Source organism: Coregonus clupeaformis, unplaced genomic scaffold (assembly GCF_020615455.1).
Source record: "Coregonus clupeaformis isolate EN_2021a unplaced genomic scaffold, ASM2061545v1 scaf0450, whole genome shotgun sequence".
Classification (NCBI taxonomy): Eukaryota; Metazoa; Chordata; class Actinopteri; order Salmoniformes; family Salmonidae; genus Coregonus; species Coregonus clupeaformis.
Window position 1 is genome coordinate 272,501 of NW_025533905.1, and position 25,000 is coordinate 297,500.

Genomic DNA, 25,000 nt, shown 5'->3' on the forward strand with positions numbered 1-25,000 from the left:
CGGGGAGAAACAGTCAGGTTAGGAGCAGGCAGTCAGGGAAAAACAGTCAGGTAAAGAGCAGGCAGTCAGGGAGAAACAGTCAGGTTAGGAGCAGGCAGTCAGGGAGAAACAGTCAGGTTAGGAGCAGGCAGTCAGGGAGAAACAGTCAGGTTAGGAGCAGGCAGTCAGGGAGAAACAGTCAGGTTAGGAGCAGGCAGTCAGGGAAAAACAGTCAGGTAAAGAGCAGGCAGTCAGGGAGAAACAGTCAGGTTAGTAGCAGGCAGTCAGATAGAAACAGTCAGGTAAAGAGCAGGCAGTCAGGGAGAAACAGTCAGGCTAGGAGCAGGCAGTCAGGTAGAAACAGTCAGGTAAAGAGCAGGCAGTCAGGGAGAAACAGTCAGGTGTGCCAAACAGAATCCATTCAATTCAGCACCATGGACAGCAGCCGGTCGGAACGCGGCAACCTACGCGGCAACAACACAGCAACGCAGCACAGTCCCCACAGGGCGATTTGTTGACGATGTTTGACACCCCGGCAGCGGCTGGGGATAGAGCGTGGGGGGGCTGGCTGGCTGTCATCTGTTTAACGGGCACGTTTCACGAGAGGAGCAGCCAGGCGCCCGCCGACCGTCGTAAAAATAAAAAGAACTCCATATCGTCTTCTGTTTACGGAGCACCGCTGTTAGGGTCAGCTCACGAGACCAGTCTGGACTAAAATATTGAGATTGCAGAAACAACCTGGGTTTGAAAAACAGGATATCATTTTTTTATTTTATTGGTGCTTTTCGGTACATGCGTGTGAGTGAGAAAAAGAGAGAGGTAGCGAGAGAGAGTGGCAGAGAGAGAGAGGAGAGAGCGAGAGAGAGAGAGAGAGAGAGAGAGAGAGAGAGAGAGAGAGAGAGAGAGAGAGAGAGAGAGAGAGTAGAGAGAGAGAGAGAGGTAGCGAGAGAGAGTGACAGAGAGAGAGAGAGAGAGAGAGAGAGAGAGAGAGAGAGAGAGAGAGAGAGAGAGAGAGAGAGAGAGAGAGAGGTAGCGAGAGAGAGAGGGGGAGAGAGAGAGAGAGAAAAAATGAATTGAGAGAGAGAGAGAGAGAGAGAGAGAGAGAGAGGAGAGTGTAAGTGCGGTGATGTTTGTGTCTGTGGTCGGCTAAAGCTCTGTGTGTGTTTGTGTGTAGCTGGCTATGTGTCTGTATGACTGTGTCTGAGTGTGTCTGAGTGTGTGCATGAGTGTGTGTGTGTGTGTGTATGTGGAGTGTGTTCGCTCTGGACTGGAGGGGATATCCAAGAAAAATGTCAGCGAGTCAACAACAACAGAGGCAGGCTAGCGGTCGGATGTGTATTTACCTTTTCTCTCATACCGGGAGATAGAAGAGGCGCTCGTTCATTCAGGAGGAGGACGTTACCGGAATACCTAAGAGACGAGTGGAGCTGAACCGTCTCCCGCCTGTCTGACTGTCTGTCTGCCTGGCTAACGTCAATTAAATCTGTAGCTGGGGAGAGCGTTTCAATCCACAGCCGTCAAGGATTCTATCGGTGAGTTGTTTAGCCTCTACATTGCGTGTACGTGTGTGCGCGTGTGACAGAGAGACAGAGAGAGAGAGAGAAAGATAGATTATTGATGGTGTAATCAAAAAAAACAAATTAAAATGTTCTCATGCGCTCTTAAAAATAAAAAAAACTCAATCGTATTGTTGTTTTTGTTGTGTTATTAGTCGGATGAAGATGGAGTCATTCCGCCGCTGTGGACGTTAACGGACGTTAACGGACGTTAGGGTCTGGAGAGGCTGGTTGGAGAAGTTGAGCGAGGAGACTGAAGGGAAAGAGGGGAGAGGCGGTTTCGGTTAGCTAAAGGACGCAGCCAGCCCAGCCCTGGATTGGAACAGGAGATTAGAAGAAGAGGAAGAGAAAGCTATGTGGTGTCACCGCTGCCGCCAGTCTCGTCTGTGGTGGAGTCTCGAAGCCAGTGGTCGTTAAAAACGGCCCGGTTTGATCAGTGAAGCCCCTAGCCCACTCTCTCTCTCTCTCTCTCTCTCTCTCTCTCTCTCTCTCTCTCTCTCTCTCTCTCCTCTTCTCTCTCGCTACCACTACCTCGCTCTTCCTTTCCCTTCTCTTTAAATGTAAATGACATCGGTGGTTTCTCAGTAAGTACGCTTGTCTCGTGACACATGAGATATTTTAAAAAACCATCCATGAAGATGTTGATGTGTGACCGGGGCGTCCAGATGCTGGTGACCACCGTGGGGGCTTTCGCAGCCTTCAGCCTCATGACTATAGCGGTCGGCACCGACTACTGGCTGTACTCACGAGGGACGTGCAAAAGCAAAAGCACCAATGACAACGACACGAGCCGGAAGAATGAAGAGGTGATGACTCACTCTGGTCTGTGGCGAACCTGCTGTCTGGAAGGTAAGGAGAGAGAGAGAGATTTACTGGTCTGTGGCGGACCTGCTCTCTGGAAGGTAAGGAGAGAGAGAGAGATTTACTGGTCTGTGTGCGGACCTGCTCTCTGGAAGGTAAGAGAGAGAGATTACTGGGGAGGGGCAGGGCCTGATTAATGCAGGGGTTTACAGGGGCTGAAGCCCCCGGGGCCCAAGTCCCTAGGGGGACCTTGAGGGAGAGAACATTTTAAATCTATATAATTGAAGTCTAAATATCTTTCTTTTTTTATACTGCAACCTCCAACCACAGCAGCCTGCTCTCAATGAGTTGCCTGCTACCGCTCTGCTAAACATCAGATGGGTGGGGAGAGGAGGTAGGGTAACTGGAGGGGCCCTGCCTTGGTTGGGTCACTGACTCAGGGCCGGCCATAGCCTTTTCTCCACCCTGCCTTGGTTGGGTCACTGACTCAGGGCCGGCCATAGCCTTTTCTCCACCCTGCCTTGGTTGGGTCACTGACTCAGGGCCGGCCATAGCCTTTTCTCCACCCTGCCTTGGTTGGGTCACTGACTCAGGGCCGGCCATAGCCTTTTCTCCACCCTCTTGTGGCAAAAAAAATAAAGAAAAGTTTCCTGCAATTCTACACATTTTGCCATGGGGCAGAGAGAAAATGTTGCAGTTTTAAATAACGTTTTTTTTGTTGTTGCAATTTTACACATTTTGCCATGGGGCAGAGAGAAAATGTTGCAGTTTTAAATAAAGTTTTTTTGCAATTCTACACATTTTGCCATGGGGCAGAGAGAAAATGTTGCAGTTTTAAATAACGTTTTTTTTTGGTGCAATTCTAAACATTTTGCCATGGGGCATAGAGAGTAATTTTTACAGTTTTAAAGCTAATTACCTGCAATTCTACACATTTTTGCCATGACTTATGCCATGTTAAAAGATATCTGAGTGAGAGTGTAACAAAATCACTGGGGGCCCCCCTGCGTTCCAGGTCGGTATAGATAGCTAATGACTAATTTACCAATTTAAAAATGGTTAGCTGACATGGCTAATTGAGGGTTATCAGTCACTGACATGACAAGATAAAAACTGCTGATGTACAAAAACATTTAGTTTAAGTTGCACCTTGCGTATTCTACTATTCTAACTCTCAACAGACCCCGACAGGACTGAGTCGTCGTCATATATATGTCATACTGATCACACACACACACACATACACAAACATCTTTGCCCATCAGAGAGCGACAGAGTCACGTCTTTAAAGGCTCTGTAGCGTAGAGAGAGAGGGATGGACCTCTGTGGAAAAAGGTCACTGGTTCAAACGCCGGGAGGGAATAGGGGGGCGAGGAGATGGGGAGAAGGGAAGAAGGGGTGAGAGTAGGGGTGAAGGGGGGGTAAGAGAAGCGGGGACATACTGCAGTTTGATTGTAAGACTAGCAGGACAGGACCCTGTATGGGTGAGACAGTGTGTCTCTCTGTCTATTAGATATAGCTCTAGACTAGCAGGACAGGACCCTGTACGGGTGAGACAGTGTGTCTCTCTGTCTATTAGATATAGCTCTAGACTAGCAGGACAGGACCCTGTACGGGTGAGACAGTGTGTCTCTCTGTCTATTAGATATAGCTCTAGACTAGCAGGACAGGACCCTGTACGGGTGAGACAGTGTGTCTCTCTGTCTATTAGATATAGCTCTAGACTAGCAGGACAGGACCCTGTATGGGTGAGACAGTGTGTCTCTGTCTATTAGATATAGCTCTAGACTAGCAGGACAGGACCCTGTACGGGTGAGACAGTGTGTCTCTCTGTCTATTAGATATAGCTCTAGACTAGCAGGACAGGACCCTGTATGGGTGAGACAGTGTGTCTCTCTGTCTATTAGATATAGCTCTAGACTAGCAGGACAGGACCCTGTATGGGTGAGACAGTGTGTCTCTCTGTCTATTAGATATAGCTCTAGACTAGCAGGACAGGACCCTGTATGGGTGAGACAGTGTGTCTCTCTGTCTATTAGATATAGCTCTAGACTAGCAGGACAGGACCCTGTATGGGTGAGACAGTGTGTCTCTCTGTCTATTAGATATAGCTCTAGACTAGCAGGACAGGACCCTGTATGGGTGAGACAGTGTGTCTCTCTGTCTATTAGATATAGCTCTAGACTAGCAGGACAGGACCCTGTACGGGTGAGACAGTGTGTCTCTCTGTCTATTAGATATAGCTCTAGACTAGCAGGACAGGACCCTGTACGGGTGAGACAGTGTGTCTCTCTGTCTATTAGATATAGCTCTAGACTAGCAGGACAGGACCCTGTATGGGTGAGACAGTGTGTCTCTCTGTCTATTAGATATAGCTCTAGACTAGCAGGACAGGACCCTGTACGGGTGAGATAGTGTGTCTCTCTGTCTATTAGATATAGCTCTAGACTAGCAGGACAGGACCCTGTATGGGTGAGATAGTGTGTCTCTCTGTCTATTAGATATAGCTCTAGACTAGCAGGACAGGACCCTGTATGGGTGAGACAGTGTGTCTCTCTGTCTATTAGATATAGCTCTAGACTAGCAGGACAGGACCCTGTATGGGTGAGAGAGTGTGTCGCTCTGTCTATTAGATATAGCTCTAGACTAGCAGGACAGGACCCTGTATGGGTGAGAGAGTGTGTCGCTCTGTCTATTAGATATAGCTCTAGACTAGCAGGACAGGACCCTGTATGGGTGAGACAGTGTCTCTCTGTCTATTAGATATAGCTCTAGACTAGCAGGACAGGACCCTGTATGGGTGAGAGAGTGTGTCGCTCTGTCTATTAGATATAGCTCTAGACTAGCAGGACAGGACCCTGTATGGGTGAGACAGTGTCTCTCTGTCTATTAGATATAGCTCTAGACTAGCAGGACAGGACCCTGTATGGGTGAGAGAGTGTGTCGCTCTGTCTATTAGATATAGCTCTAGACTAGCAGGACAGGACCCTGTATGGGTGAGAGAGTGTGTCGCTCTGTCTATTAGATATAGCTCTAGACTAGCAGGACAGGACCCTGTATGGGTGAGACAGTGTCTCTCTGTCTATTAGATATAGCTCTAGACTAGCAGGACAGGACCCTGTATGGGTGAGACAGTGTGTCTCTCTGTCTATTAGATATAGCTCTACACTAGCAGGACAGGACCCTGTATGGGTGAGACAGTGTGTCGCTCTGTCTATTAGATATAGCTCTACACTAGCAGGACAGGACCCTGTATGGGTGAGACAGTGTGTCGCTCTGTCTATTAGATATAGCTCTAGACTCACTGCTGAGTGTAGTAACATATATCACACTGAACGTTCACTGCACCATCATAAGGATCTGAAGGAAGATATGTGGCCGGGCTTCCTTGGTTCCATGGTTATCTAGTTCCATGGTTTTGCTGTTCTCTAGTTCCATGGTTCTGCTGTTCTCTAGTTCCATGGTTCTGCTGTTCTCTAGTTCCATGGTTCTGCTGTTCTCTAGTTCCATGGTTCTGCTGTTATCTAGTTCCATGGTTCTGCTGTTCTCTAGTTCCATGGTTCTGCTGTTCTCTAGTTCCATGGTTCCGTGGTTCTAAAGTTATCGAGTTCCACAGTTATGCTGTTCTCTAGTTCCATGGTTCTGCTGTTCTCTAGTTCCACAGTTATGCTGTTCTCTAGTTCCATGGTTCTGCTGTTCTCTAGTTCCATGGTTCTGCTGTTCTCTAGTTCCATGGTTCTGCTGTTCTCTAGTTCCATGGTTCTGCTGTTCTCTAGTTCCATGGTTCTGCTGTTCTCTAGTTCCATGGTTCTGCTGTTCTCTAGTTCCATGGTTCTGCTGTTCTCTAGTTCCATGGTTCTGCTGTTCCGTGGTTCTAAAGTTATCTAGTTCCATGGTTCTGCTGTTCTCTAGTTCCATGGTTCTGCTGTTCTCTAGTTCCATGGTTCTGCTGTTCCGTGGTTCTAAAGTTATCGAGTTCCACAGTTATGCTGTTCTCTAGTTCCATGGTTCTGCTGTTCTCTAGTTCCATGGTTCTGCTGTTCTCTAGTTCCATGGTTCTGCTGTTCTCTAGTTCCATGGTTCTGCTGTTCTCTAGTTCCATGGTTCTGCTGTTCTCTAGTTCCATGGTTCTGCTGTTCTCTAGTTCCATGGTTCTGCTGTTCCATGGTTCTAAAGTTATCTAGTTCCACAGTTATGCTGTTCTCTAGTTCCATGGTTCTGCTGTTCTCTAGTTCCATGGTTCTGCTGTTCCATGGTTCTACAGTTATCTAGTTCCATTGTTCTGCTGTTCTCTAGTTCCATGGTTCTGCTGTTCTCTAGTTCCATGGTTCTGCTGTTCTCTAGTTCCATGGTTCTGCTGTTCTCTAGTTCCATGGTTCTGCTGTTCTCTAGTTCCATGGTTCTGCTGTTCTCTAGTTCCATGGTTCTGCTGTTCCATGGTTCTAAGTTATCTAGTTCCACGGTTCTGCTGTTCTCTAGTTCCATGGTTCTGCTGTTCTCTAGTTCCATGGTTCTGCTGTTCCGTGGTTCTACAGTTATCTAGTTCCATGGTTCTGCTGTTCTCTAGTTCCATGGTTCTGCTGTTCTCTAGTTCCATGGTTCTGCTGTTCTCTAGTTCCATGGTTCTGCTGTTCTCTAGTTCCATGGTTCTGCTGTTCTCTAGTTCCATGGTTCTGCTGTTCTCTAGTTCCATGGTTCTGCTGTTCCATGGTTCTAAAGTTCTCTAGTTCCATGGTTCTGCTGTTCTCTAGTTCCATGGATCTGCTGTTCCATGGTTCTGCTGTTCTCTAGTTCCATGGTTCTGCTGTTCTCTAGTTCCATGGTTCTGCTGTTCTCTAGTTCCATAGTTCTGCTGTTCCGTGGTTCTACTGTTCTCTAGTTCCATGGTTCTGCTGTTCTCTAGTTCCATGGTTCTGCTGTTCTCTAGTTCCATGGTTCTGCTGTTCTCTAGTTCCATGGTTCTGCTGTTCTCTAGTTCCATGGTTCTGCTGTTCTCTAGTTCCATGGTTCTGCTGTTCTATAGTTCCATGGTTCTGCTGTTCCATGGTTCTAAAGTTATCTAGTTCCACAATTCTGCTGTTCCGGGGTTCTACTGTTCTCTAGTTCCATGGTTCTGCTGTTCCATGGTTCTGCTGTTCTCTAGTTCCATGGTTCTGCTGTTCCATGGTTCTAAAGTTATCTAGTTCCATTGTTCTGCTGTTCCATGGTTCTGCTGTTATCTAGTTCCATGGTTCTGCTGTTCTCTAGTTCCATGGTTCTGCTGTTTTCTAGTTCCATGGTTCTGCTGTTCTCTAGTTCCATGGTTCTGCTGTTATCTACAGTGCCTTGCAAAAGTATTCATCCCCCTTGGCGTTTTTCCTATTTTGTTGCATTACAACCTGTAATTTAAATGGATTTTTATTTGGATTTCATGTAATGGACATCCACAAAATAGTCCAAATTGGTGAAGAAAAATAACTTGTTTCAAAAAATTCTAAAAAATCAATAACGGAATGGTGGTGCGTGCATATGTATTCACCCCCTTTGCTATGAAGCCCCTAAATAAGATCTGGTGCATCCAATTACCTTCAGAAGTCACATAATTAGTTAAATAAAGTCCACCTGTGTGCAATCTAAGTGTCACATGATCTGTCACATGATCTCAGTATATTTACACCTGTTCTGAAAGGCCCCAGAGTCTGCAACACCGCTAAGCAAGGGGCACCACCAAGCAAGCGGCACCACCAAGCAAGCGGCACCATGAAGACCAAGGAGCTCTCCAAACAGGTCAGGGACAAAGTTATGGAGAAGTACAGATCATGGTTGGGTTATAAAAAAATATTTGAAACTTTGAACATCCCACAGAGCACCATTAAATCCATTATAAAAAAAATTGAAAGAATATGGCACCACAACAAACCTGCCAAGAGAGGGCCGCCCACCAAATCTCATGGACCAGGCAAGGAGGGCATTAATCAGAGAGGCAACAAAGAGATCAAAGATAACCCTGAAGGAGCTGCAAAGCTCCACAGCGGAGATTGGAGTATCTGTCCATAGGACCACTTTAAGCCGTACACTCCACAGAGCTGGGCTTTACGGAAGAGTGGCCAGAAAAAAGCCATTGCTTAAAGAAAGTAATAAGCAAACACGTTTGGTGTTCGCCAAAAGGCATGTGGGAGACTCCCCAAACATATGGAAGAAGGTGCTCTGGTCAGATGAGACTAAAATTGAGCACCTCTCAAACCCAACACCTCTCATCACCCCGAGAACACCATCCCCACAGTGAAGCATGGTAGCAGCATCATGCTGTGGGGATGTTTTTCATTGGCAGGGACTGGGAAACTGGTCAGAATTGAAGGAATGATGGATGGCGCTAAATACAGGGAAATTCTTGAGGGAAACCTGTTTCAGTCTTCCAGAGATTTGAGACTGGGACGGAGGTTCACCTTCCAGCAGGTCAATGACCCTAAGCATACTGCTAAAGCAACACTCGAGTGGTTTAAGGGCAAACATTTAAATGTCTTGGCATGGTCTAGTCAAAGCCCAGACCTCAATCCAATTGAGAATCTGTGGTATGACGTAAAGATTGCTGTACACCAGCGGAACCCATCCAACTTGAAGGAGCTGGAGCAGTTTTGCCTTGAAGAATGGGCAAAAATCCCAGTGGCTAGATGTGCCAAACTTATAGAGACATACCCCAAGAGACTTACAGCTGAAATTGCTGCAAAAGGGGGCTCTACAAAGTATTGACAATTTTTTTTAGGAGGGGGTGAATAGTTATGCACGCTCAAGTTTTCTGTTTATTTGTGTTATTTCTTGTTTGTTTCACACACAAAACATATTTTGCATTTTCAAAGTGGTCGGCATGTTATGTAAATCAGATGATGCAAACCCCCAAAAAAATCAATTTTAATTCCAGGTTGTAAGGCAACAAAATAGGAAAAATGCAATCCACTGTATATAGTGTAATGTATAGATCAGTATATACTAGTTTCTTTCCCTCGTCGATCTACACACAATACCCCATAATGACAAAGACTGGTTTCTAAAAAACTACAGACAGGACCAACCCTACCTAATACAGACAGGACCAACCCTACCCTAATACAGACAGGACCAACCCTACCCTAATACAGACAGGACCAACCCTACCTAATACAGACAGGACCAACCCTACCTAATACAGAGAGAGAGAGAGAGAGAGAGAGAGAGAGAGAGAGAGAGAGAGAGAGAGAGAGAGAGAGAGAGAGAGAGAGAGAGAGAGAGAGAGAGAGAGAGAGAGAGAGGAAGAGAGAGAGAGAGAGAAGAGGGGAGCAGCGAAGAGAGAGAGAGAGAGAGAGAGAGAGAGAGAGAGAGAGAGAGACAGAGAGAGACAGAGAGAGAGACAGAGAGCGAGAGAGAGAGGGAGAGGGAGAGGGGGGAGCGAGCGAGAGAGAGAGAGAGAGAGAGAGAGAGAGAGAGAGAGAGAGAGAGAGAGAGAGAGAGAGAGAGAGAGAGAGAGAGAGAGGGAGAGGGAGAGGGGGGAGCGAGCGAGAGAGAGAAAGAGCGAGAGAGAGAGAGAGAGAGAGAGAGAGAGAGAGAGAGAGAGAGAGAGAGAGAGAGAGAGAGAGATGATAAGTATGATAGGGATGTGAAGAAAGGGGTTAGATGGAGGGCAGGAATGAGAGAGAGAGAGAGAGAGAGAGAGAGAGAGTCAGGGAGAGAGGGAGTCTGGACAAAGGGAATGATGGGAGGAATGTAAAGAATGGGGGAGGGAGAGAAAAGAGGTAGAGCGTGAAGAGATTAAGAGAAAAGGACTGAAGAAGAGAAAATAGAAGGGATTCTCCCCTCTTGTGTTCATCCAATCAGAGTCTGTCTCCTTCTCTCTATCTATCTATCAGATATCACCCTGGAAACCAGACTCTCCCTCTCTCTCTCTCCCTGTCTCTCTCTCTCTCTCTCTGTCTTTCTCGGTATCTATCAGATATCACCCTGGAAACCAGACTCTCCCTCTCTCTCTTTATCTCTCTATCTCACTCACTTCACTCACTCACAGAGAGAGAGAGAGAGAGAGAGAGAGAGAGAGAGAGAGAGAGAGAGAGAGAGAGAGAGAGAGAGAGAGACAGAGAGAGACAGAGAGAGAGAGAGAGAGAGAGAGAGAGACAGAGAGAGAGAGAGACAGAAAGAGAGAGAGAGAGAGAGAGATAATTACCCCAATTACAGAACAAGAATTATTGGAAAAACTTTGCACTCTCCAACCCAAAAAGGCCTGTGGTGCTGATGGTATTTTAAATGAAATGATCAAATATACAGACCACAAATTCAAATTGGCTATACTCAAACTCTTCAACATTATCCTAACTGCAGGTATTTTCCCCGATATTTGGAACCAAGGATTGATCACACCAATTTATAAAAATGGAGACAAATTTGACCCAAATAATTACAGAGGAATTTGCGTTAACAGCAACTTGGGGAAAATTCTCTGCAGTATCATAAACAGCAGACTACATAATTTCCTTGATGAACACAACGTCCTAAGCAGAAGCCAGATTGGATTTGTAAAAAATTATCGTACAACAGACCACATTTACACCCTCCAGACTCTAATTGACAAACAAGTAAATCAAAACAAAGGCAAAATCTACTCGTGTTTTGTAGACTTCAAGAAAGCATTTGATTCAATTTGGCACGAAGGTCTTTTTACAAACTAATAGAAAGTGGTATTGGAGGGAAAACATATGATGTTATTAAATCAATGTACACTAAAAACAAATGTGCGATTTAAAATCGGCAACAAGCAAACAGACTTCTTCTCTCAGGGACGTGGAGTGAAACAGGGCTGCCCAATAAGTCCAACACTATTTAACATCTACATTAACGAATTGGCAAAAACATTAGAAGAATCGTCAGCACCTGGTCTCACCCTACACAACACTGAAATCAAGTGTCTGCTGTACGCAGATGACCTGGTGCTACTGTCTCCCACTAAGGAGGGGTTACAGCAGCATCTAGATCATCTGCACAGATTATGTCAGACCTGGGCCCTGACCGTTAATCTAAAAAAAAAGAATATAATGATATTCCAAAAAAGGTCCGGAAATCAGGATGACAAATATAAATTCTATTTGGACACAGTTCTATTAGAACACACCAAAAATTACACATATATAGGACTAAATATCAGCAACACAGGTAGCTTTCACATGGCTGTGAATGAGCTGAGAGACAAAGCAAGAAGAGCATTCTATGCCATTAAAAGGAATATTAAAATCGAAATTCCAATTAGAATCTGGCTCAAAATCTTCCAATCAGTTATAGAACCAATTGCTCTATATGGCAGCGAAGTATGGGGTCCGCTCTCTAATACTGAATTTACCAAATGGGACAAACATCCAATCGAAATACTGCATGCAGAGTTTTGCAAGACTGTATTACAAGTGCAAAGAAAAACTCAAAATAACGCATGTAGAGCAGAATTGGGCCAATACCCCCTCCTTATTCGAATAGAAAAAAAGAGCCATCAAATTTTACAACCATCTAAAAACAAGAGACCCCAAAACATTCCATAACACAGCTCTACTATGTCAAGAGATGAAACAAGAGAAGAGTCCCCTCAGCCAGCTGGTTCTGAGGCTCAGTTCACTAACCAAAACCAACCTCATAGAGCCTCAGGACAGCACTCAGAAAATCTGGCCCAACCAAATCATCACAAAGCAAAAAGAAAAATATATCACCTATTGGAAAGACACCACAAAAAATCAAAGTAAACTTCAATGCTATTTGGCTCTAAACAGACAGTACATGGTGGCAGACTATCTGACCACTGTGACTGATAGAAAACTGAGAAAAACACTGACTAGGTACAGACTCAGTGAGCACAGTCTGGCTATAGAGACCCGGTCGTCACAGGCAAACCTGGCTGCCCAGAGAGGACAGGCTGTGCTCACTCTGCCCCCGGGGAGAGGTAGAGACAGAGCTGCATTTCCTATTACACTGTGACAAATACTCAGACCTAAGAGAATCTTTTTTTCCCAAAATTATCATTCAGTACAACAAATTTGAAACCATAAAAGAGGAAGAAAAAATCTAATATTTATTGGGTGAAAAGCCAAAATGTGCAATTTCGGCAGCCAAATATGTATCCTCCTGCCACAACCTGAGGGACAGCCAGTGAAAATTGTAATGTAATGTCAATAATATTTCCTGTTTTGTTTTGGCTTTCATAGCATGTAATATGTCTTCTCAGTCATGTTGAGACTGGTCGACTACTATTGCTTTAATGTATTGTTATTCTCATTAATATTGTTGTTGTAGTTGCTGCTAATGGTAATCCCATTTCCACTACTACTATTATTATTGCTGTTGGTCCCACCATTTTTGTTATATGTATACTTTGACAATGTAAGTAATTTTACCTGCCATGTCAATAAAGTCTATTGAATTGAATTGAATTGAGAGAGAGAGACAGAGAGAGACAGAGAGAGAGAGACAGAGAGAGACAGAGAGAGAGAGAGAGTGAAAGAGAGAGAGAGAGAGAGAGAGAGAGAGAGAGAGAGAGAGAGAGAGAGAGAGAGAGAGAGAGAGAGAGAGAGAGAGAGAGAGAGAGAGAGAGAGAGAGAGAGAGAGAGAGAGAGAGAGAGAGAGAGAGAGAGAGAGAGAGAGAGAGAGAGAGAGAGAGAGACAGAGACAGAGAGAGAGAGAGAGAGAGAGAGAGAGAGAGAGAGAGAGAGAGAGAGAGAGAGAGAGAGAGAGACAGAGAGAGAGAGAGAGAGAGAGAGAGAGAGAGAGAGAAGAGACAGAGAGAGAGAGAGAGAGAGAGAGAGAGAGAGAGAGAGAGAGACAGAGAGAGAGAGAGAGAGAGAGAGAGAGAGAGAGAGAGAGAGAGAGAGAGAGAGAGAGAGAGAGAGAGAGAGAGAGAGAGAGAGAGAGAGAGAGAGAGAGAGAGAGAGAGAGAGAGAGAGACAGAGAGAGAGACAGAGAGAGAGGCAGAGAGAGAGACAGAGAGAGAGGCAGAGAGAGAGAATGCAGCACACCAAGCTCTCAGAAGAGCTCAGAAGAAACAAGCGATCCAATTTGCTCTGCTTTTCCTCTCCTCCTCCTCTTCTCCAGTTTTCTAGTGTTGGTTCTTGGGGTGATGACATTCATAGAATACATGACTGAACACAGGACATATCACATGCAGTGTGTGTGTGTGTGTGTGTGTGTGTGTGTGTGTGTGTGTGTGTGTGTGTGTGTGTGTGTGTCTGTGTGTGTGTGTGTGTGTGTGCTGTGTGTGTGTGTACAGAAGAGCCTCCCTCCCTCTGTTTCCTCTCCGTTAATGGAGGAAACGTGTCCTCGTTCGTTCAACATCAGTCAAATACACTGTTTTTTTTTATTTATCCCAGACCAAACACACACACCCACACACACACACAGAAAGCTGTAAAATAGAACAGAACAGAAAGGCTTGTTTCTGGTCGGCTGCAGCGAGAAGTTGAATAATTCACGTGTTTGTAGCCTTGGTCCTTTTAACAACGGTAGTCCTTGTTTCGATAGAACCCATGCACGGTTAGCAGCCAGGTCACTCGAGATTGACTTCGAAAATTGTACGTCTGTCCAATGTCCTGTGGGTGTCGGGAGATGCTTTTAAAAGCCACCACTAGGGGGGGGGAAACGGTGAGCTCTAATACCATCAAGTAGTTCTTGTGTTTTGCGTTGTGGACGGGGGACGACTGATGGGCGTAAAGCCGTGAACTCTGGCTCTAAGTGTCACGTTGGCTTTATGTTTTGCTTGTGTTGTTCAACACTCGTTTTTATTTTTTAAATGTTTTTATCCCAAACCTTAAAGGGATACTTTGGGATTTTGGCAATGAAGCCCTTTATTTAAACTTCCCAAAACAGGTGTAAATATCGGACTATAAATGGTTCCTTCCTGTATTATACTGATGCTAACATGTCTATTCTGTTCTGCTGATCCATTTACTTTGTGTTCCTGTTATTATATTTTAATATTTATTATTGTTGTTGTTCCATTGTCCAGAAGGAACCCTGCAGTAAGCATTTCATTGGACGGTGTATACCATGTGCTTCCCGTACATACGACTAATACAACTTGAAAACGTATCTACTTTCCCAGAGTCAGATGAACTCACGGGATGAACTCACGGACACCATGTTTATGTCTCTGCATCCAGTATGATGGAAGTTAGAGGTAGTTTCGCGAGCCAATGCTAACTAGCGTTAGCGCAATGACTTGAAGTCTATGGTATCTACTAGCATGCTAGCGGTTACCATAGACTTCCAGTCATTGCCCTACTCGTCAAGGAGGAGGCGCAGCAGCAACCCAGAGTGTCCAAAACACCTCGAAATTTGACGTTTTGGAGCAACTTTTAAATTTGATGGATACACATCAGAATCTGAAATCAAATTGGTCAAACCGTGAGATCTTGTTGTGATTAGACACTTTACTGTTTCTAGTGTTTCAGTAGAACCCAACCGGTTAGTCGCTTTAGTGTTTCAGTAGATCCCAACCGGTTAGTCACTTTAGTGTTTCAGTAGAACCCAACCGGTTAGTCATTTTAGTGTTTCAGTAGAACCCAAACGGTTAGTCACTTTAGTGTTTCAGTAGAACCCAATGGTTAGTCACTTTAGTGTTTCAGTAGAACCCAACGGTTAGTCACTTTAGTGTTTCAGTAGAACCCAACGGTTAGTCACTTTAGTGTTTCAGTAGAACCCAACGGTTAGTCACTTTAGTGTTTCAGTAGAACCCAACCGGTTAGTCGCTTTAGTGTTTCAGTAGAACCCAACCGGTTAGTCGCTTTAGTGTTTCAGTAGAACCCAACCGGTTAGTCACTTTAGTGTTTCAGTAGAACCCAAACGGTTAGTCACTTTAGTGTTTCAGTAGAACCCAACCGGTTAGTCACTTTAGTGTTTCAGTAGAACCCAACCGGTTAGTCACTTTAGTGTTTCAGTAGAACCCAACGGTTAGTCACTTTAGTGTTTCAGTAGAACCCAAACGTTAGTCACTTTAGTGTTTCAGTAGAACCCAACGGTTAGTCGCTTTAGTGTTTCAGTAGAACCCAACGGTTAGTCGCTTTAGTGTTTCAGTAGAACCCAACGGTTAGTCGCTTTAGTGTTTCAGTAGAACCCAAACGGTTAGTCACTTTAGTGTTTCAGTAGAACCCAACGGTTAGTCACTTTAGTGTTTCAGTAGAACCCAACAGTCCGTGTCTCAGAATATCTGTTTCTACTGGAGGAAAAGGGGAGGCGTTAATGACAATGGACCACTATCTCTATCTCAATTACAGTCCTACACACACATGAAAACACTCAAGCAACCTGTTCTTCATAGAAATCAGTCATGGCTATTAGTATTGTAACAAAATGTGGTCCACATGTTGCAAACGCTGGCAAGACTCAACACATGCGAGAACATTCATATCGACCACACGGTGGCGCTATAATGGGCACGTTTATATATATCTTTAATCTGTTTGACTCAGAGTGATGAAATTTGGCACACATGCTCAGGGACATGAGTCTAGCTAACCCACGTGATATCTCCGACACCACTGGGCCCGATTTTGATTAAAACTTGGGTGAATTATGCGTGTTGCCATAGAGATCCGTCATTTACAAAATTACACTGATTGGCCAAAGGGGGCGGGGGGGTGCTGCATCATTCGTGGGCCAATCCTGTCTCTACGGACAATTCCTTCGACCTCATGGCTTGGTTTTTGCTCAGACGTGCGCTGTCAACTGTGGGACCTTTTATATAGACAGGTGTGTGCCTTTCCAAATCATGTCCAATCAATTGAATTTACCACCGGTGGACTCCAATCAAGTTGTAGAAACATCTCAAGGATGATCAATGGAAACAGGATGCGCCTGAGCTCAATATCGAGTCTCATAGCAAAGGGTCTGAATACTTATGTAAATAAAGTATTTCAGTTTTTTCATTTTTTATAAATTTGCAAACATTTCTAAACACCTGTTTTCGCTTTGTCATTATGGGGTATTGTGTGTAGATTGATGAGGATTTTTATTTATTTAATCCATTTTAGAATAAGGCTGTAACGTAATAAAATGTGGAAAAAGTCAAGGGGTCTGAATACTTTCCAAAGGCACTGTATAAGTGGATGTAATAATAATAATAATAATAATAATAATAATAATAATAATAATAATATGCCATTTAGCAGACGCTTTTATCCAAAGCGACTTACAGTCATGCGTGCATACATTTTTACGTATGCGTGGTCCCGGGGAATCGAACCCACTACCCTGGCGTTACAAGCGCCGTGCTCTACCAGCTGAGCTACAGAGGACCACAGGCCTACATATGACCTACATATGATGTATAGCCGGGTTCTTCAATTCCGGTCCTGGAGGGCCGAAACACCTCTGTTTTTCATCCTCTCCTTCTAAATCAGGGGCTAATTCAGACCTGGGACACCAGGTGAGTGCAATTAACTACCAGGTAGAAATGAAAAAACAGAAGTGTTTCGGCCCTCCAGGACCGGAATTGAAGAACCCTGATGTATTGTATGGAGGATGTATGTAATATGAGTGGATGTCTTGTGATGAATACAGGCCTACATATGATGTATAGGATTGGAGGATGTATGTAATATGAGTGGATGTCTTGTGATGAATACAGGCCTACAGATGATGTATAGGATTGGAGGATGTATGTAATATGAGTGGATGTCTTGTGATGAATACAGGCCTACATATGATGTATAGGATGGAGGATGTATGTAATATGAGTGGATGTCTTGTGATGAATACAGGCCTACAGATGATGTATAGGATTGGAGGATGTATGTAATATGAGTGGATGTCTTGTGATGAATACAGGCCTACATATGATGTATAGGATTGGAGGATGTATGTAATATGAGTGGATGTCTTGTGATGAATACAGGCCTACATATGATGTATAGGATGGAGGATGTATGTAATACGAGTGGATGTCTTGTGATGAATACAGGCCTACATATGATGTATAGGATGGAGGATGTATGTTACATGACTGGACGTCCTGTAACTGGGCTTGGTGTCTGTGTATTTTGACAGCCACAGTACAGTGATCCCAGCAGGAGAACGTAGCCCACAGTGACTCCCCCCACTAATTCCTCCTCACCATGGCCCATAATGCATTGCGTTGGCTGTAGCGGCCCTCAGGGCTCTCTGACCTTTGTGAGGCCTCCTGATGGATGCTGCTAACCGTGTGTGTGTGTGTGTGTGTGTGTGTGTGTGTGTGTGTGTGTGTGTGTGTGTGTGTGTGTGTGTGTGTGTGTGTGTGTGTGTGTGTGTGTGTGTGTGTGTGTGTGTGTGTGTGTGTGTGTGTGTGTGTGTGTGTGTGTGTGTAGAGATCACAGCGACAGCGTGGTGTCATGACATATTTGTTCCCCTGCCACATTAGTGTGTGTGACATCATAAGCGTGTGACGAGGACCACTTCAAAACGGATAAATAACAGATGTATAAATAGAACGGTTGGCGTCGGGATGTGGCCAGCTGTAGTGCACTATCGTTTCTTAGCATTTTCGGAGATCATTTGAATTATATTATCACGTACTATTTTATCAACATTCATTTGACTTCTCATTTTATTTGAACCAATGAGTTCATGTCGTTCTATACATTTTATATTTATATGACGTTATAAGTCCATTCTGTGAATTCACATTTCTATGGTCTCTTCTGGACAAATCTAATTTGCATTAATCCTCTAGCAGGCGCACACACACACACACACACACACACACTCACACACTCACACACTCACACACTCACACACTCACACACTCACACACTCACACACTCACACACTCACACACTCACACACTCACACACTCACACACTCACACACACTCACACACTCACACTCACACACACACACACACACACACACTCACACTCACACACACACACACACTCACACACTCACACACACACACACGCACTCACGCACTCACGCACTCACGCACTCACGCACTCACACACACACACACACACTCACACACACACACACACACACACACACACTCACACACTCACTCACACACTCACACACTCACTCACACACTCACACACTCACACACTCACACACTCACACACACACTCACACACTCACACACTCACACACACTCACACACTCACACACACTCACACACTCACACACACACACACACACACACACACACACACACACTCACACACACTCACACACTCACACACTCACACACACTCATACACTCACACTCACACACACACACACACTCACACGCACACACTCACACACTCACACACACACACACTCACACACACACTCACACACACACTCACACACTCACAAATCAAATCAAATCAAATTGTACCGGTACCGAGTCAATGTGTGGGGGTACAGGTTAGTCGAGGTAATTTGTACATGTAGGTAGGGGTAAAGTGACTATGCATAGATAATAAACAATGGGGGGGGAGAGTCAATGTAAATAGTCTGGGTGGCCATTTGATTAATTGTCCAGCAGTCTTATGGCTTGGGGGTAGAAGATATTAAGGAGCCTTTTGGACCTAGACTTGGCGCTCCGGTACCGCTTGGAATGTTTGGACCATGATAGTTTGTTGGTGAACCTGAAAACTCTCGACCCACTCCACTACAGCCCCGTCGATGTGAATGGAGGCGTGTTCGCCCCCCTCCTTTTCCTGTAGTCCACGATCAGATCCTTTGTCTTGCTCAAGTTAAGGGAGATGTCTCTGACCTCTGACCTCCACCCTATAGGCTGTCTGTGTCGTCAGAAAACGCAATTATGGTGTTGGAGTCGTGCCTGGCCAAGCAGTCATGGGTGAACAGGGAGTACAGGAGGGGACTAAGCATGCACCCCTGAGGGGCCCCCGTGTTGAGGATCAGTGTGGCAAATGTGTTGTTACCTACCCTTACCACTTGGGGGCGGCCCGTCAGGAAGTCCAGGATCCAGTTACAGAGGGAGGTGTTTAGTCCCAGGGTCCTTAGCTTAGTGATGAGCTTTGTGTTGAACGCTGAACTGTAGTCAATGAACAGCATTCTCACATGCCCAGGTGGGAAAGGGCAGTGTGGAGTGCGATTGAGATTGCGTCATCTGTGGATCTGTTGGGGCGGTATGTGAATTGGAGTGGATCTAGGGTTTCCGGGATGATGGTTTTGATGTGAGCCATGACCAGCCTTTCAAAGCACTTCATGGCTACAGACGTGAGTGCTACGGGTCGGTAGTCATTTTGGCAGGTTACCTTAGTGTCCTTGGGAACAGGGACTATGGTGGTCTGCTAGAAACATGTTGGTAATACAGACTGGGTCAGGGAGAGGTTGAAAATGTCAGTGAAGACGCTTGCCAGTTGGTCAGAGCATGCTCTGAGTACACGTCCTGGTAATCCGTCTGGCCCTGCGGCCTTGTGAATGTTGACCTGCTTAAAAGTCTTACTCACATCGGCTACGGAGAGCGTGATCACATAGTCGTCCGGAACAGCTGGTGCTCTCATGCATGCTTCAGTGTTGCTTGCCTCGAAGCGAGCATAAAAGGCATTTAGCTCATCTGGTAGGCTCCCGTCACTGTGCCGCTCGCGGCTAGGTTTCCCTTTGTAGTCCGTAATAGTTTGCAAGCCCTGCCACATCCGACGAGCGTCAGAGCCGGTGTAGTAGGATTCAATCTTAGTCCTGTATTGACGCTTTGCCTGTTTGATGGTTCGTCGGAGGGCATAGCGGGATTTCTTATAAGCGTCCGGGTTAGAGTCCCGCTCCTTGAAAGCGGCAGCTCTAGCCTTTAGCTCGGTGCGGATGTTGCCTGTAATCCATGGCTTCTGGTTGGGATATGTACGTACGGTCTCTGTGGGGACGACGCCGTCGATGCACTTATTGATGAAGCCGGTTACTGAGGTGGTGTACTCCTCAATGCCATCGGGTGAATCCCGGAACATAGTCCAGTCTGTGCTAGCAAAACAGTCCTGTAGCGTAGCATCCGTGTCATCTGACCACTTCCGTATTGAGTGAGTCACTGGTACTTCCTGCTTTAGTTTTTAGTTTTTGCTTGTAAGCAGGAATCAGGAGGATATAATTATGGTCAGATTTGCCAAATGGAGGGCGAGGGAGAGCTTTGTACGCGTCTCTGTGTGTGGAGTAAAGGTGGTCTAGAGTTGTATTCCTCTGGTTGCACGTGACATGCTGGTAGAAAATGAGATAAAACGGATGTACGTTTGCCTGCATTAAAGTCTCCGGCCACTAGGAGCGCCGCTTCTGGATGAGCATTTTCTTCTTTGCTTATGGCCTTGTACAGCTCGTTGAGTGCGGTCTTAGTGCCAGCGTCGGTTTGTTTTGGTAAATAGACGGCTCTTGGTAGATAGCGTGGTCTACAGCTTATCATGAGGTGCTCTACCTCAGGCGAGCAATAACCTCGAGACTTCCTTAATATTAGACATCACGCACCAGCTGTTATTGACAAATACACCCCCCCGCCCTTCGTCTTACCAGACGTAGCTGTTCTGTCCTGCCGATGCGACGGAAAACCCAGCCAGCTCTATATTATCTGTGGCGTCGTTCAGCCACGTCTCGGTGCAACATAAGATATTACAGTTTTTTTATGCCCCGTTGGGAAGATAGTCACTCACTCTTTCAGGGTGTTCGCTACACACAATAACCACATTAAATGAGCCTTCATAGTCATTAAAAACAGTATTGATATCAGGCTTCATAGCCTCACTGCATAATCAATCACAATTTACATTCACCTGCTACACTTCACTGGAGGGAAGGAGGGAGGGAGGGAGGGAGGAGTAGGGAGGGAGGGAGGGAGGGAGGGAGGGAGGGAGGGAGGGGGAGAAAGAAAGAGAGGAAGAGAGAGAGAGAGAGAGAGAGAGAGAGAGACAGAGAGAGAGAGAGGGAGAGGGAGAGAGAGAGAGAGAGAGAGTGAGAGGGAGAGAGAGATAGAATAACAGATAAAGAGAGAGAGGGAGAGGGAGAGAGGGATACATAATTATGCAGAAAAAGTATGTGGGTTTCGATATTTCCTGTACATTAATTACTTTAGCATACTAATATATAATACTTGGAGTAGAATGAAATGAATGCAGCATTAATGAGAGTAGAATGAAATGAATGCAGCATTACTGAGAGTAGAATGAAATGAATGCAGCATTAATTAGAGTAGAATGAAATGAATGCAGCATTACTGAGAGTAGAATGAAATGAATGCAACATTACTGAGAGTAGAATGAAATGAATGCAGCATTACTGAGAGTAGAATGAAATGAATGCAGCATTAATTAGAGTAGAATGAAATGAATGCAGCATTACTGAGAGTAGAATGAAATGAATGCAGCATTACTGAGAGTAGAATGAAATGAATGCAGCATTACTGAGAGTAGAATGAAATGAATGCAGCATTACTGAGAGTAGAATGAAATGAATTCAGCATTACTGAGAGTAGAATGAAATGAATGCAGCATTACTGAGAGTAGAATGAAATGAATGCAGCATTACTGAGAGTAGAATGAAATGAATGCAGCATTACTGAGAGTAGAATGAAATGAATGCAGCATTACTGAGAGTAGAATGAAATGAATGCAGCATTACTGAGAGTAGAATGAAATGAATGCAGCATTACTGAGAGTAGAATGAAATGAATGCAGCATTACTGAGAGTAGAATGAAATGAATGCAGCATTACTGAGAGTACAATTAAATGAATGCAGCATTACTGAGAGTGGAATGAAATGAATGCAGCATTACTGAGAGTACAATGAAATGAATGCAGCATTACTGAGAGTACAATGAAATGAATGCAGTATTACTGAGAGTACAATGAAATGAATGCAGTATTACTGAGAGTAGAATGAAATGAATGCAGCATTACTGAGAGTAGAATGAAATGAATGCAGCATTACTGAGAGTAGAATGAAATGAATGCAGCATTACTGAGAGTAGAATGAAATGAATGCAGCATTACTGAGAGTAGAATGAAATGAATGCAGCATTACTGAGAGTAGAATGAAATGAATGCAGCATTACTGAGAGTAGAATGAAATGAATGCAGCATTACTGAGAGTAGAATGAAATGAATGCAGCATTACTGAGAGTAGAATGAAATGAATGCAGCATTACTGAGAGTAGAATGAAATGAATGCAGCATTACTGAGAGTACAATTAAATGAATGCAGCATTACTGAGAGTGGAATGAAATGAATGCAGCATTACTGAGAGTACAATGAAATGAATGCAGCATTACTGAGAGTACAATGAAATGAATGCAGTATTACTGAGAGTACAATGAAATGAATGCAGTATTACTGAGAGTAGAATGAAATGAATGCAGCATTACTGAGAGTAGAATGAAATGAATGCAGCATTACTGAGAGTAGAATGAAATGAATGCAGCATTACTGAGAGTAGAATGAAATGAATGCAGCATTACTGAGAGTAGAATGAAATGAATGCAGCATTACTGAGATTACAATTAAATGAATGCAGCATTACTGAGAGTAGAATGAAATGAATGCAGCATTACTGAGAGTAGAATGAAATGAATGCAGCATTACTGAGAGTACAATGAAATGAATGCAGCATTACTGAGAGTAGAATGAAATGAATGCAGCATTACTGACAGCAGGATGAGGTAGCCACAGGACACTGGTCTAAGGTCAGATTTATCATTCACAGCGTACCGTTGAAGGTTAGGCACGAAGTACGATGTGCTGATCCTAGATGATGTGTTGTGAGGTGAGTGTTCTGGTTCAAAATGGTTACCATGACATTACCCTGCCGGCCAGGCAGTGGATGAAGTGAGTTGTAGTTTTGTAGTTTTACTGCTTTATTCACATAGAACCGTGGCAATGTTTTTAGGACTACATCTCCCATATGCAAAGTATTTACTGGTGGAAAAGTGCTATGGGGAATCAAATCAATTCCGATTAGTTTTGTGTTTTTCTAATTATATTATTAAGTGAATCAAGGCCTTGCCTGACGACTCAAACTGAATTCTTCTTCCGCTCTATCTTTCGTTCGCTACACACTTCAGCCTGAGACTGAAGCCATCGTTGGAGTCGTCTGTGGTGACGTCCAAAAAAAGGAGGGGCGTTGTACACAACAAAAGTCATCATCTCTCTTAAAAACCAATCAGAGTATCACAGCCGCTCTGGCCCCAAACCCCAATTGGTTTTCTGGGACCAATCCGATCGTCTAGAATGGGATTTCCGTTCTACAAATGGTCTGGGGATGTGACTCCGATCCAGACTCGTTGTGGAGAAGAAACCAACGACTGTAACCCGTGGGCGTGGCGTAGCGTTTGGCCCGGGAAACAATGAGTTTGGGTAGCCAGGCCGATTCAGGCCGGAATTCAATCCAAAATCAGCTCTATAGCGTGCTTAGACGTTTAAAGGTCATTTCCAATTGAGCCAAAACACAGGAAATTGTTGAGCGTGGAAAAACCCAGCAGCGTTGCAGTTCTTGACACAAACCGGTGGCACCTAGTACCATACCCCGTTCAAAGGCACTTCAATCTTTTGTCTTGCCCATTCACCCTCTGAATGGCACACATACACAATCCATGTCTCAAGGCTTCAAAAACCCTTCTTTAACCTGTCTCCTCCCCTTCATCTACACTGATTGAAGCGGATTTAACAAGTGGCATCAATAAGGGATCATAGCTTTCACCTGGATTCACCTGGTCAGTCTATATCATGGGTTTTATTGTGACACACCAGATAGGTGCAGTGAAATGTGTTGTTTTACAGGGTTAGCCACACATGCACACACACACACACACACGCACGCACGCACGCACACACGCACGCACGCACGCACGCACGCACGCATGCACACACACACACACACACACACACACACACACACACACACACACACACACACACACACACACACACACACACAGACACACACACACACACACGGACACACACAGCCACACACACACACACACACACACACACACACACAGACAGACACACACACAGACACACACACACACGGACACACACAGACACACACACACACACAGACACACACACACACAGACACACACACACACACACACACACACACAGACACACACACAGACACACAGACACACACACAGACACACAGACACACACACACACACACACAGACACAGACACACACACACACACACACACAGACACACACACACACACACACAGACATCGACACACACACACACATCGACACACACACACACACACTATCACATTTCCCTCTCCTTCTTCTTCTCTTGCCCTCCCAGCCAAACCGGGAACAGTCCCAGAACATTAGCTAAGATTCCCATTCACTTCTAGTTAGGGTTTTATCTAACATTAGGACGATAACATCCCCCAAAAACATTCAAAGAATGTTAATAAAATGTTCGTTTTTTTTTCCAGATAAAAAAAAAAAGAAAGAAAGAACTATCCTTGGAATGTTCTCCTAACGTTCACAAAAAAATTTCTGCAGGTTCTGTGAACGTTCCCAGGACATTCGTTAGGTTGCGGCTGATGTTATCATAACACAAAAAACTGTCCAGTTGTGTTGATGATTATACAATGTTTTGGTCCTGCTTTAAATGACGTTCAGCTTTATAAAGGCTTCATAAAGCCTTCATTAGCGCTACATAAGCGTTACAAAGCATCTATAACCATATGTCATGCTCTATAAAGGGTTCATAAACGTGGCGTAACTGTGTGA

At 44.7% G+C, this 25,000-nt stretch overlaps 1 protein-coding gene across 2 annotated transcripts in view; it reads left to right on the forward strand.

The window, feature by feature from the left end:
• The first annotated feature begins 1,060 nt into the window (after positions 1-1,060).
• LOC121540882 (voltage-dependent calcium channel gamma-3 subunit-like) overlaps positions 1,061-25,000 on the forward strand; it is a 75,491-nt gene continuing 51,551 nt past the window's right edge. For both annotated transcript variants that reach the window (XR_006658681.1, XM_041850002.2), the window contains exons 1-2: positions 1,061-1,511; positions 1,691-2,384. Coding sequence is in view for 1 of the 2 variants with exons in the window: in XM_041850002.2 (XP_041705936.1) it covers positions 2,144-2,384 (241 nt within the window). In the remaining variant the exon portion in view is untranslated. The remainder of the gene's footprint in view (positions 1,512-1,690; positions 2,385-25,000) is intronic.